Source organism: Portunus trituberculatus, chromosome 38 (assembly GCF_017591435.1).
Source record: "Portunus trituberculatus isolate SZX2019 chromosome 38, ASM1759143v1, whole genome shotgun sequence".
NCBI lineage: Eukaryota > Metazoa > Arthropoda > Malacostraca > Decapoda > Portunidae > Portunus > Portunus trituberculatus.
Genome location: NC_059292.1, coordinates 25,105,823 through 25,124,373, shown reverse-complemented (window position 1 = coordinate 25,124,373; position 18,551 = coordinate 25,105,823). Strand labels below are relative to the sequence as shown.

The 18,551-nt window shown below is 37.6% G+C and overlaps 2 protein-coding genes across 3 annotated transcripts; one reads left to right on the top strand and one right to left on the bottom strand.

The window, feature by feature from the left end:
• Positions 1-1,171: 1,171 nt before the first annotated feature.
• Positions 1,172-4,973, bottom strand: LOC123514910. The gene is made up of 3 exons (XM_045273168.1): positions 4,592-4,973; positions 3,203-4,436; positions 1,172-3,029 (listed from the first exon to the last, which is right to left on the bottom strand). Exons 1-3 carry the CDS (start codon positions 4,971-4,973, stop codon positions 1,172-1,174), a joined length of 3,474 nt encoding a protein of 1,157 aa, XP_045129103.1.
• A 3,670-nt stretch (positions 4,974-8,643) lies between these two features.
• On the top strand, positions 8,644-18,459 carry LOC123515137 (isovaleryl-CoA dehydrogenase, mitochondrial-like). 2 transcript variants are annotated; one of them, XM_045273599.1, is made up of 6 exons: positions 8,644-8,663; positions 10,028-10,193; positions 11,835-11,928; positions 12,315-12,405; positions 12,962-13,130; positions 15,576-18,459. In XM_045273599.1, exons 1-6 carry the CDS (start codon positions 8,661-8,663, stop codon positions 15,707-15,709), a joined length of 657 nt encoding a protein of 218 aa, XP_045129534.1. In that variant the 5' UTR covers positions 8,644-8,660; the 3' UTR covers positions 15,710-18,459. The 2 variants fall into 2 exon arrangements, with proteins under 2 accessions (XP_045129534.1, XP_045129535.1); XM_045273600.1 differs by lacking the exon at positions 8,644-8,663 and adding an exon at positions 9,049-9,171.
• The last annotated feature ends 92 nt before the right edge of the window (positions 18,460-18,551 follow it).

Here is an 18,551-nt window from a genome sequence, read left to right as displayed (position 1 = left end):
AACCTACTTCAAAAATACGTAAACAAAGCTGAACCGTTACGCGAACTTGAGCCCTATATGTAGGTAATACATAGTGGTACACAATACACTCGTACAATACACTCAATACACAAAGAGTGGGGTACAAAATGTCATTACTACACAAACTATACACTGACGGTCCAGTACCGTACACACCGAGCCTCAGCCGATAGCCCCAGTGAGTGTCACTGTTAGTTTTCACAGTCACCTCCACACTGGCAGAGAGCAGTACACCTCAAGGCCGCCTTGTTGCACTTGCAGTGACCTCTGCAACCTTTTCTGCAGCCACAGCACAGCAGCTCTCGAGAGGAGATGCTGGCCTCAGGAAGGGTAGTCCACAGTGGCTTCCAGTCTGGTGGCTCTGTCCAACCCCAGTCTCCTGGAGATGGAAGGGCAGGAGCGGCAGTAAAGGCTTGCCCCCAGATGTGGCCAGCCTGGTAGACTGCCCTCTTGGCATGCTGCACCAGTGCAGCTCTCGTTGGCGGCAGCGATTCCATTGGCATGCCCCGCTTGGTGAAGAGATGCTGGCGCACTTCGTCAATGCTGTCCAGGTCACTGGTGCGGTCATACAGGAAGACTGTGAAGTGCTCCAGCATGGTCATAGCTTCATCATCTATCTCTCCAGGAGCATCGCACAGGAGACCAAACGTGGCTGTTACATCATCAAAGGCATTCCAGGTCTGCCATGCTAGCTTCTTCCCTCTTCTGGTGAAGGATGAGACGACATCACACCCTGTGTAAGCATGGAACATAGGTAGAGCAGTGGCTCTTTCAGGACCAATGCGAGATGCTATTTCGTCGGCAGGTATGTATTTGAAGTTCTGGCCAGTCCCAAAAGCAATCCACAGGTGCTTTAAGTGTAGCCTTGGCACTGCAGCGACTGACAGGACCACCACATCGGTATCAACTGTACGCAGGACAATCTTCTGGCATCCTTGTCGGACAGCATCAGCAGTGTGCAGCAGCATTCTTGTGTCGGCTTCTTCCTGAGTACAGGGGCTCAGTGCTGCAGTGATGCTTTCATCTGGTGGATTGCAAAGAACACCATCACCTAGGGTGGCAACAAGCTGCTTTCCATCTGGTCGGTGCTGCATTTTCATTGTGCATCTAGCCAGGAATGTGAACAGTTCCTGCTTGTTTGCATCAAGTCTCAGAAACTGCTGCCAGTTGCCAGGTAAGTTGTTGTTCCTTGAACCCGGCGTCTGATCCCCTTTCCGCGGCGCTTTCTGGTTTCAGACTTCAAGCTGTTCTCAAGGTACTGGTCCCACACTATATCCACCCTGTCTGCTCGCTCCAGCTGCTTTTCAATGTAAGGCAAGAAGACTTTGTCTGCATAGTCATTGAATGTTGTGCAAACAACTGGCTTCAGCATGTTCACAAGCGCAGCACCATCGAGGATGATCGCATCAGAATCGGGAGCATCAATGCTACACTCAACACTGCTAGTGAGGCAGTCAAGAAGATCTGACTTCTTGCCCTGGCGTAACTTGCCATCCTGAGACAGAGACGGTGGGCACCTCTGATTTTCGTGTCTGAAGAATTCATTTAGATCACCGTCTCGTGATTGACACGCAATGTACAGTCGCGAAAATAGTGAGCAGTCACTCTTAAGAGACTGTAACTTGGACGTGGACTGGGACTTGCCTCTTGCTGGAGGTTGTCCGAACAGTTGGAGTTTGTTCTTCGTGATCCTGTCACTGAGAGGCTTGCTGCCATTCACGAGGCGCTCTTCAACAAAGGACTGATACTGCTGTACTCCAAGTTCTTCAGCCTGACGAACGGACTTGGCAGCTTCTTCATCCATGATGTCATGGGTGTCAAGACATATCAACTCCTGGCTCTCCTCGATGAATGGATTCCCCATGTCAGTTATGACCTCAACCAGGGAACACACCTGTGTGACAAACGTCTTCTGAATGCTTGCAGTCTGTTCAAGGTGCCTCATCTCTTTGCTCTGCTTGCTCTCCATAGCCTCCACTGAAGACTCAAATTCAGCAATCATCCTTGCCATCTCAGGACCTGCAACAGACCATCTTCTGAATGCTTCAGGGTTTTGTGTTAGGCCCACAGCACCACCATCTTCTTTCAGGGTTGCATTATTCTGCTCATGTGCCTGATCAATGGCCATTGCAGAGAATGGGCGCTGGCTCTTACGAACAGTGAATCCTCCATTGCGAAAATCCTCAACAACTTCTGGATGCATGTGTTCCAGACTGATCATGTCTCGCACATGAACAGATGCCCATCGAGCATAGTTCACATGATCTAGGGCAAAGAACCATGGAATCAGCTTGCTCAAGATCTCAACATAGAGATCAAAGTCAGACTCTCGCAGTGATCTGACATAGGTCATCAGAAGGAGCTCAAGCCGCAGGGTCGTACACCAGAAGTAGAACTGGACACTCTCAGTACTCCTCTCATCACACCACTGTTCAAATGTCTTCACATCATCAGGGTCTGGTTTCATTTCAGCATACTGGAGATAGGCCTTCTTCATGAGGATATGCAGGCAACAGGCTGTCACCTGGTGAACATGACGAGTACGGGTAACGTGGGCTGCCTTTAAGAAGGAGTCTGCGGTGCCTGGAGAGGCAACCTTTGCCTGTACAAGGGCCTCTACCCATCCACTATCCTCTAACCAATCTCCCAAAACCTTCATTGTCGCCATCTCTGTGTGGAGACCACCCAGCACCATGACAAACTTGGCTTCTCCATACTTCTCAGGCCATGTCCACTGTATTTCTTTGCAGATGGCAAAGAGTGGCTGGTCAACTGTAATGACTGGAACTTGTCCCGGGTTAACGTGCTCTACAGCCTGCTGGATCACATCCATTGAATGGCGCATCATTGCAGTGGACTTTGACTGCTCTTGGAAAAGAGGAAGAAGGACACTTATATCTGGAGTGATACCTTGTTCTTGTTGATGACTAGCATGATAGGCAGCCCATGACACATTGCTGTCTCCAGAAACGTCTACCAGGTTTGTGCCGTCCACAGACTCCAGCCATCTGAAACAAGCACAACAACCTTTATTAAAAGGCTAAAATACTGCACAAAATCCAGATCACTTTATCAAATGTATAAAATTCTGCAGAAAGTAAAATCATAATCCTTTAGCAAATGACGAAAAGACAATATTTCATAGACTAGTATAGATTAGACAGACGATGCAAGGACATACCTAGTCTCTTTCAGCAGTGCTTGTTCCACCAGTTGGCCATCCCTAGTGAGTGAACCTTCAATCTTGGGAACAGTCAGCCTCTCCTTCCTTTTGTACATCACTGGAGGTACACTAGTGTAGCAGTCTGGCAGTTCTGATACCTTCTTGGAAGTTGACACTTCCAGTGGGCAGAAATCAGGGCGAACTGTGCCTGGATTGCTTTCTGTGACCTGCTGGAACAAGGATATTCCAGTTCCATGAAAGGAATCCATGGCTGTAGTAGAGCTTGGATTGTGGTCAATGTTGTCAATGGCTCCTTTGGTGTTCAACCCTAGACGAAGATTGCGAGGGCAGACAGTTTTCTCTTGTTCGTACTGTTTACAGGCACGGTTTCCTTGTCCTGTGGATATTTCCATAACACGATCATATGAAATGGACAGCCCAAGTTTGAACATTTTGTCCACAAGTTGTCGCTTGCGTGTTTTCTCATGGATTGTTGCACCAACATAGATGGCCAGTGGTGTTTCTCGTGCCTTGTTGTGACGGACTCCACTGCTTTCACTTCCACGACGAACAGAGCTGTTGTACTGAAGCAGCTGTGCCACGCTGAGGGTTGCTTGACTGAAGACATTACCAGAGGAGCCTGACTGGGACTTGATGCTTGGACCCTCGTGGATCATGGCTACTAAAGCCAACAGTGTCTGTGGCACAGACTGTGTCTGGCATTCGCTGTCAAATGAACCTGTGAATGAAGCGTTCTTCTCTAGCATGTACCGACGGACAATTTGTGCTGCTTTTGCAAGAGTTATTGCTTCATCATCATATTCTTTCTCACATACCTTGGTGAGAGCACTGCCTATATCTTCGTCGAAGGCTAGCAGGATATCTCGCCCCTCTTTGTAGGCTTTAAGATCTGGAAAATTGGCAAGGATTCTGTTTTTTAGATGTGTCGAGTTCACACGGCTGCTCTGTGCGACACCTAGCTCTTGCAGTCTCGAGGAATAAAGTTTAGAAAGATCTGCTAACTTGAACACTGGTGAGACAGCTTCATCTGTCTTGCTTTCCTCAATATATGAAATAAGCTCAGCTAGGACAAGTCCGTGATTGATCTTAACAGTTTCATCTTCTCCCTCCTTGTCTTCAGCGTGTTCAGCAGTGGAAGCTTTCTTGTACAGTGCAGCCAAGCAACGAGCATGGTACAATACATCTTGCGCAACCATATCTCCTGCACTAAGCTTGGCAATAAGTCTCTCATCTTGAAGAATTAATGAGCACTTACGAACACGTGCATCTAAGCGAAAGGTTGATGCTCTGTGAAGTGTATTTGATGCTGAAGCTGGCTCGTCACAGAAAAAGCATAGATCTCTCTTTCCTTTTTGTCGCCCCTCTTCATTACTCGTCCGGGTGAACTTAGATGAGGTTTTTCAGGATCTGGGCATTCTCTTTTCTCAGCTCGTTGTAGCTTGGTTGTGTTGAACTTGATACGACAAGACTTGTGCCACTTTGCATGTCGTTCTTCAAGGGTAGTCCTAACACCTTTGCCCTCATCAAGTCGTCGAATATCTAGTGTCACTGGAATACTATCTAGTTCATGAAAACGGGCTAGGTTCTCTGAGAAAGTAATGTACCCGGCTCCTTGATCAGTACGCCTTGATTCTGCTGGACATTGCAAATTCTCGTCAGTGTCTGTTTGGCAAATGATACATTTGTTCCAGTTTGTTATCTGAGCGTCTTGAGATGGCTCAGGGCTGAGGGATGCTGCCATCTGGTGCTTTTTAGTAGCCATCTCCATGCTACTTCAGTCAAACCTGAAAGAGCAAGGGGCAATTTTAATAAGAACCGAGAATTGGAAACCTAAGTTAAATATTAGTTATTAGTAGGTAAATAGGACCATGGCTGGAAATTTATTAATTGACATATTTTACCAAGCTTGGCCTTGAGGCACGTGTCCTAAGAAAGTCATATTCTGGTCATGGTGAGTTGGTCACCTAGCTAACATCCACGAAAAATTTGGGCTTCGTAAGCTCATGAGGAGCCGAGATATTAGTCGTGGGTACTTTGCCCCCACAAGTACCCCTTAGGGTCAATTAAGCCTGAATAGGGTTAATGGAGCAAAATTCTAGCATTTTGGGGTTCAAAATTTTTTTATGACCACAAAAATTCATTTTTGAACTTCTGATATTAAAATCTGGATTTATTTCGTATATTTTTCAATTTGACCTGACATGACCTAAGATGACCTTTACCTGACATTGACCTCATAAATAGATAAACTGATGTAAAGTTAATCTCCATGTCAAATATCAATCGCCTTGGGCGAAAAATGGGCTAGTTATAAAAGCTACAGCTGAGTTACCTACGAAATAGTCGATTTGTGACGAAAATTTTGACTTTTGACACGTTATAAGTCCCACATTTTTTGACCAATTTCCAATGTTATTTTTTTTGTTAGAAGCCCTATGAATTCTTCTTAGGATGTGGGTTTGGTTTTTGCTCCCTGTTTTTTGGTTTTGGAACAGTCCTCGAAAAACCGTAGGGAGGGGGCATATAATATTCTACTGGCGGCCATATTGGAAAATGGCTGCCATTCGCTTCCTGGGCAGAATTCATGATGGCCCCATATCTGAAAATCTTCATAAGGGTCTAGACTAACTTTGTGCCAAATGCCATGCTTTTAACCCAAAGTGAACAAGCTAACCGCAGTCTTGAGATAAACAACATTCTTCTGCGTTCTGTCAGTAGTTTTTCATTTAGAAGCTTACGATGACACCAGAAAGGCTTAGTAGTGATGAAAATAAGGAATCTGGTGAGAGTGCAAATGTTTGTGAGCCATAGCACTCCAATATATATATATATATATATATATATATATATATATATATATATATATATATATATATATATATATGTATATATATATATCTTTTGTAGTTGGGTGAACATAGTGAAATCATCTCCATTTTTCTTTTGGCAATTCAACGCTGCATGATCAAAATATCACTCTTTTCTTCAACTTACCATCCTATCCATTTTCTTATAGTATCACCACTAAGGGAGTATGCATAGAGAAAGCAGGTTTGTCCACGCGGGCAATCAGCACTGACCCGCATCAAGAATTAAATCATATAAACAATTGTAGGCGTGCACAGAGGAAGCAGGTTCGAGCTGGTCGGTGCCAGCAGATACTTCAACCTGCTTTTCGGTTTGCTCGGATCATTCTTGCCTGCTCAACCCGTGCAGGTAGACACTAGTGACTATAGAACAGGATGGATGTTGAGCTCTTCATATGCAAAGTTTATGAAAGAGCGTATGTGAAATAAGTGGAATAAGCACCACCAGGAATGTGCTGGATAGTCTGGGTCTGAAATCACCCAAGAATTGAAGTGAGAAGGTAAACAATTATTATTATTATTATTATTATTATTATTATTATTATTATTATTATTATTATTGTTATTATTATAATCATTATTAATGATAATTTCAATGATAATAATAATAATAATAATAATAATAATAATAATATAAATATTAATAATAGTAATAATAATAATAATAATAATAATAATAATAATAATAATAATAATAATAATAATAATAATAATAATAATAATAATAATAATAAAGATAATAATAATAATAATGATAATAATAATAATAATAATAATAATAATAGTTCTAGTAACAATGATAATGATAATAATAATAATAATGATAATAATATTAATAATAATGATAATAATGGTAATAATAATAATATTATTATTATTATTATTATTATTATTATTATTATTATTATTATTATTATCATTATTATTAATATTTTCAATATTATCAATAATAATAATAATAATATTATTATTGATAATGATAATAATAATAATAATAATATTATTATTATTATTATTATTATTATTATTATTATTATTATTATTATTGTCATTATTATTATTTTTTTTATTACTATTATTATTATTATTATTATTATTATTATTATTATTATTATTTATTTATTATTATTATTATTATTATTATTATTATTATTATTATTATTGTTACTATTAATATTACCATTTTTATGATTATTTTTTATTATTATTATATTTATTATTATTTAATTATACTACTACTACTACTACTACTACTACTATTATTGTTATATTATTATTATTATTATTATTATTATTATTATTATTATTATTATCTTCATCATTATCAATTGTTATCATTACAGTAAGTCCTTGTTATACGGTAGTTCTTTATCCGGTAAATTCACAGTTATAGTATTTGGAAATTACTACCCTCGATTCGATATATGGTAAGAAAAATTCAGATACGGTATCCGCTCATGTCATCCGAGAGGGCCCAATGCTGGGGAGCAGGGGTGATGACGTCATCCACGCCACACCTCCCCGCCATTCACAGTACTGACTTTTAACTCGACCACCCTTGGAGCCTATTATCTCTTCCCCTTTCCCCTTTTTTTTTTTTTTTTTTTTAACTGCATTGCATATTACTTACATGCATTACTAACTAGATGAATAAATGGAATATTAAAGGGTCTATTGTAAGCACAAATATATTCATAATAATTATGGCAAACATTTAAAGCCTACTACCAGTGGCGAACCATGCAGCAACTGATAAAGGACATAGATGGGCCTGGCAAGTCCACTATCAGAAAATGGTGGAAGTGGTATAACATCAAGCACACCTTAGATAACATCAAGTCATCTTGGGACAAAGTGAAGATGTCTACCATGAACTTGGCGTGGAATATAGAATGGCCAGAATACACGCACGACTTCCCAGGCTTCGCTGAAGACAAAATCGGTGCAATCAGAAATGACATGGTAAATCTGTGCCATAGGGCTGGCTTTGATGAAGTTGATGATGATGTTCAAGATCTTTTGGAAAGCCATGCTGAACCTCTCTCAAATAATGAACTTAAAGAGCTAGACAAGGCATCACAGGAGGCAGAAACGAGGAAGAAGAACCTGTGCGTGGCCTGGACATCAAGACTCTTAGAGAATGTCTCAGTGGTATTGAAAAAGCTCTGGAAACCCTGAAGGAATGTGACCCAAATCTTGCCAGGAGTAGCAAAGTGGCTCATGATGTAGAGAAAAGTGTCAAGATTTATCAAGAAATCTACGATGAAAAAACAAGAAAAACCAAAGTCTTCCATCTACTCGTTCTTCAAGCCAGTCAGACATGCCGTCCCTGTCACACTTGCCGACCCTGCTACAGCTGGCCTTTTCACATCTGCTGCTGACGTTTCTACAGCTGGCCCTTCCTCCATATCCTCTATCTTCAAACCAGTGAAACGTGCCGACCCTGCTACAGCTGGCCCTTCCACATCTGCTTCCAACTGTGCAGACGACAACGTCTTATCCTCGTCTGCCCACTCAGCAGAAGATGAGTAAGGACTGAAATCCCTACTGTTCCTTAGCCTCGGGAGGGACATCATCTGATATAATACATGGTAAGTGAAAGGTAAATAAAAACATTTTTATTTCTTTTGTGCAGTACTTTACATTTTTTTTTTTATGACTATTTTCATGTATTTTCATTTCTGTAGGGGTGACTTTTCACATGCTGGAAAGCATTCTGTATTATTACATGTTATGATGGGTTCAGTATACAGTAATTTTGATTTGTGGTAAGGTTTTCAGGAATGCATATCTACCATATAACGAGGACTCTCTGTATTTTTATTATTATTATTATTATTATTATTATTATTATTATTATTATTATTATTATTATTATTATTATTATTGTCATCATCATCATCATCATCATCATCATCATCATCATCATCATCATCATCACCACCACCATCATCATTGTTATTATCATTATCATTATGACAGATACTGCCTTTATTCCTGTCGCTCACCGAGCGGGTCGGAGCTGGCTACCTGCGTCCTTTGTGAACACCTTATTGCACTGGTTTCCGGTGCTGACCTGTTCTGGGAACCAGAGCGCTGGTAACCTGTTTTCTCTGTGCACGCACCCTAAGACTAGTGTTTGGGTAGGGTTAATGAAGGTATTCCGCTGTCTACGGTAGTGCCAATCAGCAATGTGTGATTGTAGTTATATATGTAAAAGATATCACAGATAGATCAATATATACTACCACTGTAATTTAAAGTAAATGTTGTAGTATATCACAGAAAAAACAAACATTTGTGAATTTCTTATACAACAACAACAATGAAACTTGGCATACCTGTCTTACAATGTTACAAAAAAATGTAATGTTTTTTTGTTGACTTTCTCTTTAGCTGTAAGATGAGTAAGTAGTGAAACATTAATGTTTTTTAGTACAGCTAGAAGGAATATCTGCAGATTGGGTGCTGTTTTCATTGTAAATATTAATATGTTCAAACCCAGGTGAGTGGCAATACTTAAGCCTACACACCCTGGCCTCACGAGTCATGTGTCACCTGTGTGACCTGGATTAGGTCGTTTCCTTGGCTTTTATATCTTGGGTGGTGTAGAAACAAAATCAGAATGTATTGTACAATGCAATTGTATCACTTACTACATCAAATTTATAACCATGTGCCATTGAAAAGCGTGCATGCAGATCCACCTCTCAGGTCATTATTCACCAATCAGAGCAGAAGAAGCATGGCAACATCACAGGCAGGGGGTATACCTTTGCTGACCCCATTCAAACCCTAGTTTTAGAGTGGTCACACTATAGTGCCTCTTACATTTGCCATTCAATTTTACTCATGTACATTCTTTTTACATATTTATTGATTCTCATGCCTTTTTAACAAAACTCTTTGGCTTATGTATCTTCCATAGTTTACTAGCAGTGCTTGGTACTTGCAGGTGTATGCCAAAACAGATATGACAACATCTAAGCCCCAGCATGGAGTGTCAGCCTTCTTAATAGAGAAGACCTTTGATGGGTTCAGCACTGGTCAGAAGCTAGACAAGTTGGGCATCAGAGGTTCCAGCACAGGAGAACTCATCTTTGAAGACTGCAAAGTCCCAGGTATAAACATTGTCACTTTAGTTCTTTGACAGCTTTATTTTTTTTAGCTATTTTGATAGATATAGTACTGTCATACCTCGCTGAACACGAATCTCGCGTATACACGAATCGGTAAAATATACCATATTTCGCAGAGCACGACTTTGATTCGCGATTGCACGATTTGGTCTCCATTTGAATCTCCCGCTGGTCCTGTATTACTGTCTTATATATGCATATATGTTCACAAAACAACATTTCTATTAGCTTTGTACAAACCTTGCCCCCAAGAAAGGATTATTTTGTAATGCATAAAGTGAAATCTTACATGGAATACCAAAAAATAAAGCAGAGATGATGAGATGATAGTGAATTACTAATGAAATACTGCGGTATTTCATTAGTAATTCACTATCACTCACTGCCACTGAGTCCAGGTTATCCTCATGGCATGAGCGTATATAGATACTAAGATATGATATCCATTATAGCAGGCAATAGAGGAGTGGAAACAAATGTAATATCGTGGTGAAAGAAAACACGCCAAGCTAAAAAGGTCACAAGAAGAAGAAGTGGGCAAGTCACCAGAGTCTCTGCCGTCTGTGGCCGATCTCATCATCTCTGCTTTATTTTTTGGTATTCCATGTAAAATTTCACTTTATGCATTACAAAACAATCCTTTCTTGGGGGCAAGGTTTGTAAAAAGCTAATAGAAATATATATAAATATTTTGTTTTTTTACCCATGTGGTATGTTGGGGACCAGCCCAGAACGCATCCCCCCTATTGTCATTATTTCCTATGGGAAAATTACATCAGCTTACCAAATTTCCACTCTACGAACAGCATTGACACCCCCTATCCTGTTCGTTAAGCGGAGTATTACTGTACTAGTACTGTAATTAAATAAAATGTGTGTTTGGTACTCCATTTATTTTTTTTTTTTTTTTTTTTTCAGTCTTTTTGGTAAAAAAGTGTTTTTTTGAGAGGATCTGAGAACATAACCCCTATTTTCCCATAGGGCCTATTATTCGCCCAACACGAATCTCGCCATGCGCGACGAGCTCAGGAACGTAACTGTCGTGTTGGGCGAGGTATGATAGTACTTTATTGTAGCTTGAAATCTAGATGTTCTATTCTGTAGACTTCTTTAATACATATCATGTCTATCACTTTAAATCTCTTGGGAATGTATAGAATTTGTGGTATCTTTTTTTTGTCATTTATTTTATGGATCCTTAGCAGTTACTTTTATAATTATTGTATAGTAGGCCTGCTGTTCAGGTGTGTAGTTTTCAGTGATGAGACAGTATAGACAAGCAGTGTAAGTGAAATAATGAAGTAACTTCCATATTAAAGTAGTAAATGAGGGGAGGGAAGATTTTGATAATTTTTTAAAGACCTATTGTCATCCAACAATACTTTGTAGTACCTGACAGAGGCAAGCTTACCATTATAGCATGCAATGTATATAGGTAGTCCATATGCATTAAGAGACGGGTTCAGAAATTAATTATCGTGAAAATGATTCAATTAACATTGATAGTAAAGGATGGCAACTCTGTCTTCAGCCTTCTTTGATTGAGATTGGTTTTGTTGCAGATACACACAAATTCCATCATTAATGTGTATCCTGAATTAATTTACCTAATTTTTTGATCAGCCAAGAATATGCTAGGGAAGGAGAATGGAGGGATCTATGTGCTCTTCTCTGGCCTGGACCTGGAGAGGCTGGTGCTCGCCTCACAGCCTGTAGGGTGAGTGAGATGTCACCTATGTGCTTCTTTTTCATTCAAACATGTTTTGGCTCTGCTTCTTCTCTTCCTTGCTCCAACACTTACCTAACACATCATTGCCACACTTTCACTTTTCTGCTTGACTTGAAGGATTCATCAATTGTTAATGTGATTCATAAGTATTTTGTCAAGATGTTGATCAATCAAAGGAACAGTTACTCCTTATTTCATAAAAGTCAGTTCTTCAATTTTTGCAAATTTATATTTTGTGCACTTTTTTTTTACAGATTGTATCAAAGATTAGATTAGTTTACCACCATTAATAAAGCAGGCTTTCTTATAAGATGTAAAAGATTTTCTCTGTGAAAAGTTTTCTCCTTTGTAATTTGTCATATGTCTCTTCTCAGACTGATGCAGGCTGCTTGTGATGTTGCATTCGAATATGTTCACTTAAGGAAGCAGTTCAATACAAGAATTGGGGAGTTTCAGCTGATGCAGGTATGATTACTATTGTGTGTAATTTAGCTTTCCTTGATAAGAATTAAGGAAAGAACATGTTGCTTACATAACTTGCCAATTGAATTTTATGAATCAATCTGCCCATGACAATTTCAGTTTACTGGTTCGCAGGCTGTACATTAATTCAGTGTGCAGCATCCATTATGCAGTCTTCTCAGGTTTTTATGTCTTATAACTTTCAGCCTTCTATAATTTTGTTTTACTACATTTATCTTGACTGTTAACTACATACAAGAAAAGTAGAAAAGTTTCAAAATTGGTTGGTGCTGAGTTAAAAAATCATGTTTTGTAGACTTGGCATGTTTTTATCATAGTTCTTTCCAAAATAGATGAAGCATCTTTGTATTGTTGTTTAGGCACTGTAATTTGTCAGTGTATATGCTACAGTTACTAACACTTATTTTTTTACTGTATTTTAAAAGTTTGCAATTGAATACACTGACCGTGTCCTTTTGATGTTTTCAGCATTTTTTACTTGTAAACACAGATTTCTTATTCTTGTTTCCTTTACTGACCAAGATTGTGGTATTCTCAGGGAAAGATTGCTGACATGTACACCACTTTGAGTGCATGTCGATCATACTTGTACTGTGTGTCACGTGCTTGTGACCAGGGACACGTCAACAGGAAGGACTGTGCTGGTGTCATTCTGTATTGTGCTGAGAAAGCGACTCAAGTTTGTTTGGAAGCCATCCAGTGTCTAGGTAAAGTATATCTTTTCTAGCTATCATTGTTATTGTTACCCTGTCATTTGTTAGGTGGTATGAAATCAGCACTATGTGGTTCAGTGTCATCATTACTTGTACATATGTTTATTTTTCATTATTGATAATCTTGGGATGGTCACTGTTGCTGGATCTTGACCTTGGCTTGGTTTTGAAAAAGTTACCATTGCTGTTTGATTATTTTTCTTGTTAATTGCTTTAAAAAAATCTCATCAGTGACAGTTGAGGTTTAACAGAATTTTAAGAAAATTTTACATGCTTTAGAGTTAGAAAAAATGTAAAGTATATATGAGGCGTTGCGTGACGGAGGGAGTTAAGCGCCACTATAGACGAAATTGAGTTATGTATAGCACTGTCTTCGCCAGAGTCTCAGCTTTCCAGCGGTACCAAACTTAGGAGTAAGCGCCAACGCCTTCATGGTAAAAAATCCCATAACGTAACATTAACTTTTCTCCGTACTGTAGCTCCATCCGTCGTGCATCAATCCAGGCTTCACGAGGGGAGATAAGTGACAAGCCGAGTGACCAATCCCTTGCTGCGTAGCGTACTGCATAGCTCTGCCTCGGCCAATCACTGTCTGTCATGCATCCCCAGCTGCCCGAGGCCCGCCACCAGCCAAGCCAGTCTATGCTATTGTCTCCGCAAGCCCCGTGATTAATAATTTTTTTTTTTTTTTTTTTTTTTTATATAACGTTGGTCAGTAGATACCGTGTTATGGCTTCTAACAGTGGTGAGGGGAGTGCCGAAGGGGGCTTATTACAACGCAAAACAGGCCCCAGCCCTAGTGAGTGGAAGAAAATTGTGGCGAAAACCAAACAGAACACCGGCCAGGAATATGTGAGCCGAGATACAGGAAAAGTTGTAAAAAAGCGTGAGGAAGGGCTTGCATGCAAGGATGGTTGCTGTGATAAGTTGGGCTTAGATAACATTAGGAAAATACATGAATCCTTTTGGCGTATTTCTTTTCCTTTTTTCATGTCATCTACTCTACTTTTTCTCCTCTTAATCTCTCTTTTGCGATTTTGAAGATCTCTTTTATTGTGTTTTATTGTTATTTTGTATTTTGCTAGGATGTGATTATGATTGTGTGGGTTTGGAGTCATGTTGCAAGCACTATAGTAGGATATTGATTGAATAAAACAAGAGGAGAAAAACGCGATCAAAGTTTTGCGACATTTGGAATGCGATAGCTAAAATACGGATCAAGCTAGAGAGCTGAGATTGGTCTTAAATAAAAGCTTAGGATGTTTACTTTATGCATGGTATTATAGTATTTCAACAACTTATCATAGTTCTGAGATATAAACCAATGACCACATTTTTCGCCGATTTAACACTGTGAAAAAAAGCTAAGAAATAATTTCACCGTTAATCCTTTCATATTATGACAAGATTATGTGTTTGATTTTATGACAGACATAAAGTAGACATTCTAAGTTTTCTTTTAAGACCAACCCCAACTCTCTAGCTTGATCCGTTGCTGAGGTATCACATTCCAAATGTCGCAAGAATTTGACTGCGTTTTTCTCCGTTTTTATTTTTGGCGCTTATCGCCCACGCATAACGCATAATATATATATATATATATATATATATATATATATATATATATATATATATATATATATATATATATATATATATATATATATATATATATATATATATATATATATATATATATATATATATATATATATATATATATATATATATATATATATATATATATATATATATATATATATATATATATATATATATATATATATATATATATATATATATATATATATATATATATATATATATATATATATATATATATATATATATATATATATATATATATATATATATATATATATATATATATATATATATATATATATATATATATATATATATATATATATATATATATATATATATATATATATATATATATTTATTTATTTATTTATTTATTTATTTATTTATATTTATTTATTGTTTGCACAAAGAGATGGATCTTTAAAATGGAACTTATAGTATGTATATCTAAGGTTACAGTATTTTTTCTATAGGTGCTTGTACTTTGCAAAAGTGTAATGTCTGAAACAGCTTTTTTTTTCGTCACTCCAGAAGGCTTATTAAAGAGAAAAACAATGTAGAAATATGATTGATTTGATAGCACAGTGGCTGGAGTATTTGAACATAATAAGATAAATGGATGGAGGTTATGAAATGGCCAAGAATGTTGGGTATGTATGTTGATAAGACAATGGCACTAAGTCTTAGGCAGATGGTAGAAAATTGTGAAGGCTACAGGCATAGTAAAAAGTTGTATTTTATGAGTGATATTGTTGAAACTTTTATGACTGCAAGCTTGAGTAATAATCATTTGACATTTAAACATAAATGCCTTGTTTTCTCCTTTTCCAGGAGGGAATGGCTACATCAATGACTATCCAACTGGTCGCTTCCTTAGAGATGCTAAGCTTTATGAAATTGGGGCTGGCACCAGTGAAATCCGTCGCCTGGTTATTGGTAGAGCCCTGAATTCAGAGTATAGGTAACTGGTCAGCCTGCACACTTAAGACAGGTATGGAATGATGACTTGTGTGTTCACTGAACAGGTGTTGCTGTTCTGTAGCTTGTGATATTCTTTTTCATTCTTATTTACAGTGATTCCATGAATAGGTGTTATGTTGGCTTTTACATTAGTAATGAGAGCATTGGTATCTCACAACTATCATCAGAGTTCTTCTCACCGGGTGGCACACAACTACTAGGATCTGTGATGAAATTGAAATTTGAATGACATAAGATGCATTATTGTTATACTGCATTTTAGAAGCTATGTACTGAGGATCAGCATTATACATACTATAACATTGACAGGTATTGTCAACAGGATGCAACCTCAGGCCATGCAGTATGTAATATATTATAGGCAGTCCATCTACAAAACTGTTCATAATTTTACCAAGTAAATAAGAATCATAAGGATAGACTTTTGGTTCGTTTGGAATAACAAAGAAGGGAAATATATTTATTTGTAAATTTTTATCTTATTCTGAAGAATTAGTTATGTATACATAAGAATTCAAGTCAAAGGATATTATAGAGCCATATTGTTGTACAAAATATTTCTGGTCACCTTCCTTACCTAGTGAGTAGAATACAGCAAATGAGTTAACAAATGGGCATAATATGTAGTTTCAGCTGTATCTATTCAACCCCAAAATCTGAAAACTTATAGTTATTAGATGTTTTATATTAGATGTTGAACATCATAGATGGACAGAATAGACAGTGGACACTACTATTCCAGATGCTACAAAAATAGTGATGCTTGGAAGAAGTGATGTAGAGTAATTGTGGCGCCCCCTGCTATAGTGAACTAAACGACGCAGACAAACAATCGAGAAAATTTTGTTTGAAAGCCCTGCTTACTCAGCTGTATGTGCACATACCTCACTACAGCACTGTGCTGTAATGTGGTAAGTGACCATATTTGGCACTTGACTCAAAGCATCTGCAGTTCCATTGGCCAGGAGGTGATGACTCACTATAATCTCACTTGGTGATTGGTCCTGGTACTTCTGTCAGGCACTTGCCTCACTATAGTACGGATATTTCACCTTGTGCTCTGGGAGTGGAAAAATCTTGAGTTTTTCTATTATATTCCAACTTTATAAACTTATGTTTTGAACTTTCATCAGAGAGCTTGAATTGCCCTATCTGGTGCATGTGACAACTTAATTTCGACCCAGGTGTGGCTTACTTCACTATAGTAGGGAACACTAGAATAATTGAGATTAACAATGTCATTACAGAGAACGATTCAGATTTGAAAGGACACTCCTAGTTAAAGGTTGTGCATGGCCATCATCACAGGTCAGGATTGAAAAATTCATTGAAGTGGCTGTATTCCTTTGTAACAAAATAACTGATGTAATGGTAAGGTTTGTTGATCATGCAAGTGAATCAGTATTATGGAAAACTAGGATAGATTATGACAGTAAAATTTCAGCCATATTTCATGGACATTGGACGTAAAAACTTGCCTTTTATCAGAACTTTAAAAGAAAATTCCTACTACTAGTACATACTTTCATTCAGGCAGCTTAAGTTTCAAATGCAACCAGACACATTTATCCAAAATATATGAAACAGTTTGCTAGAACTATACAACACCATATTTGTGACTTTACTTTAAAAATATTAATAATAGGAAAAGTTACCAACCAAGTAATTAGACAGTTTACAAATAATAATTAAACTATTGTTTTGGCTCACCATAAACATTCATTCAGAGTGCAGAGGAATAGATATCCCATTTGTGATTTTAATTCAGTATTTTTATTGATTAAATGTATTAGTTTTAGAACTTAAAGCAAGAAGTGAAGCTTTCACTCATTAGATAGTTTTCTCTAAAAATTTTTGAAGAGTGTAATGAGCTGTGTGATGATCTGGGTCGTTGGGTTGCTTAAGTATGATTAGTGTACTTCAATCTGAAAAGTCATAACTAAGAGGGATGTGGATTTTTGAAATTACCTCTAATTCAGACACACAAACACACATTTACTCAACTGCAGCAGAAGTGGGACTAACAGATGTTTTGTTCAAAGTGTTTAAGGTTGTAAGAGTTGCAAGTTGTTGACAGGTATTAGGCCAGGACTTTGTCTTTATTGTCTGAATTTAGGTGATGTTCCTTGATATTCTACATTAGTGAGAATTATTAGTTTTAAGATATTCATACTTAGATTGTGATCTTAAGAAATGGTGACTGTTTATGTATATTGGACTCTATAATATATCTGACTTAGTGCTCTGCTTTAGCAAGAAGGGAAATATAAGAACAAAATTACCCATTGATGGAAGAAAGAAAAAAAAGTCATATAATTATTATTTGTGTCATGTGCAAAATTACTTTGTTATTCAGGAAGAATCAGTGTTAGATGTATGAAATGGTTAGTTAGGTTGTGTAAGTTAACAGAGATGAATTACTCAAAATTTCAAGTCCTGCCTTAATTTTGGAAAGGTAAGACAACAGAGGACTGTGTATTGGAGTGAAATTTTATCTAACATGCTCCAGGCAAACTTGACAGCCTCAGTCTTGAATGACCCTGCTTTGGACCACATAGTTAAGGGATAGAATTCTCTATGTATATGGATTAACATGTGTACAATTACTTTAAAGTAAATTTTATTTTTGTAGTAGTACAAATAATGTAGGTTACATAACACTATAGCTGGAACAATTTTTGTGGGTTGTCCTTGTACTATTTGGAAGATGAAATAAACACAAATGATATATCTATCTATATACATTTCAATGGTACGGTCATGGTAAGGTACCCTTTGAAGATCAGCTGACCACCTTACAAAAAGAAAATTGGGAAACATGCTGGA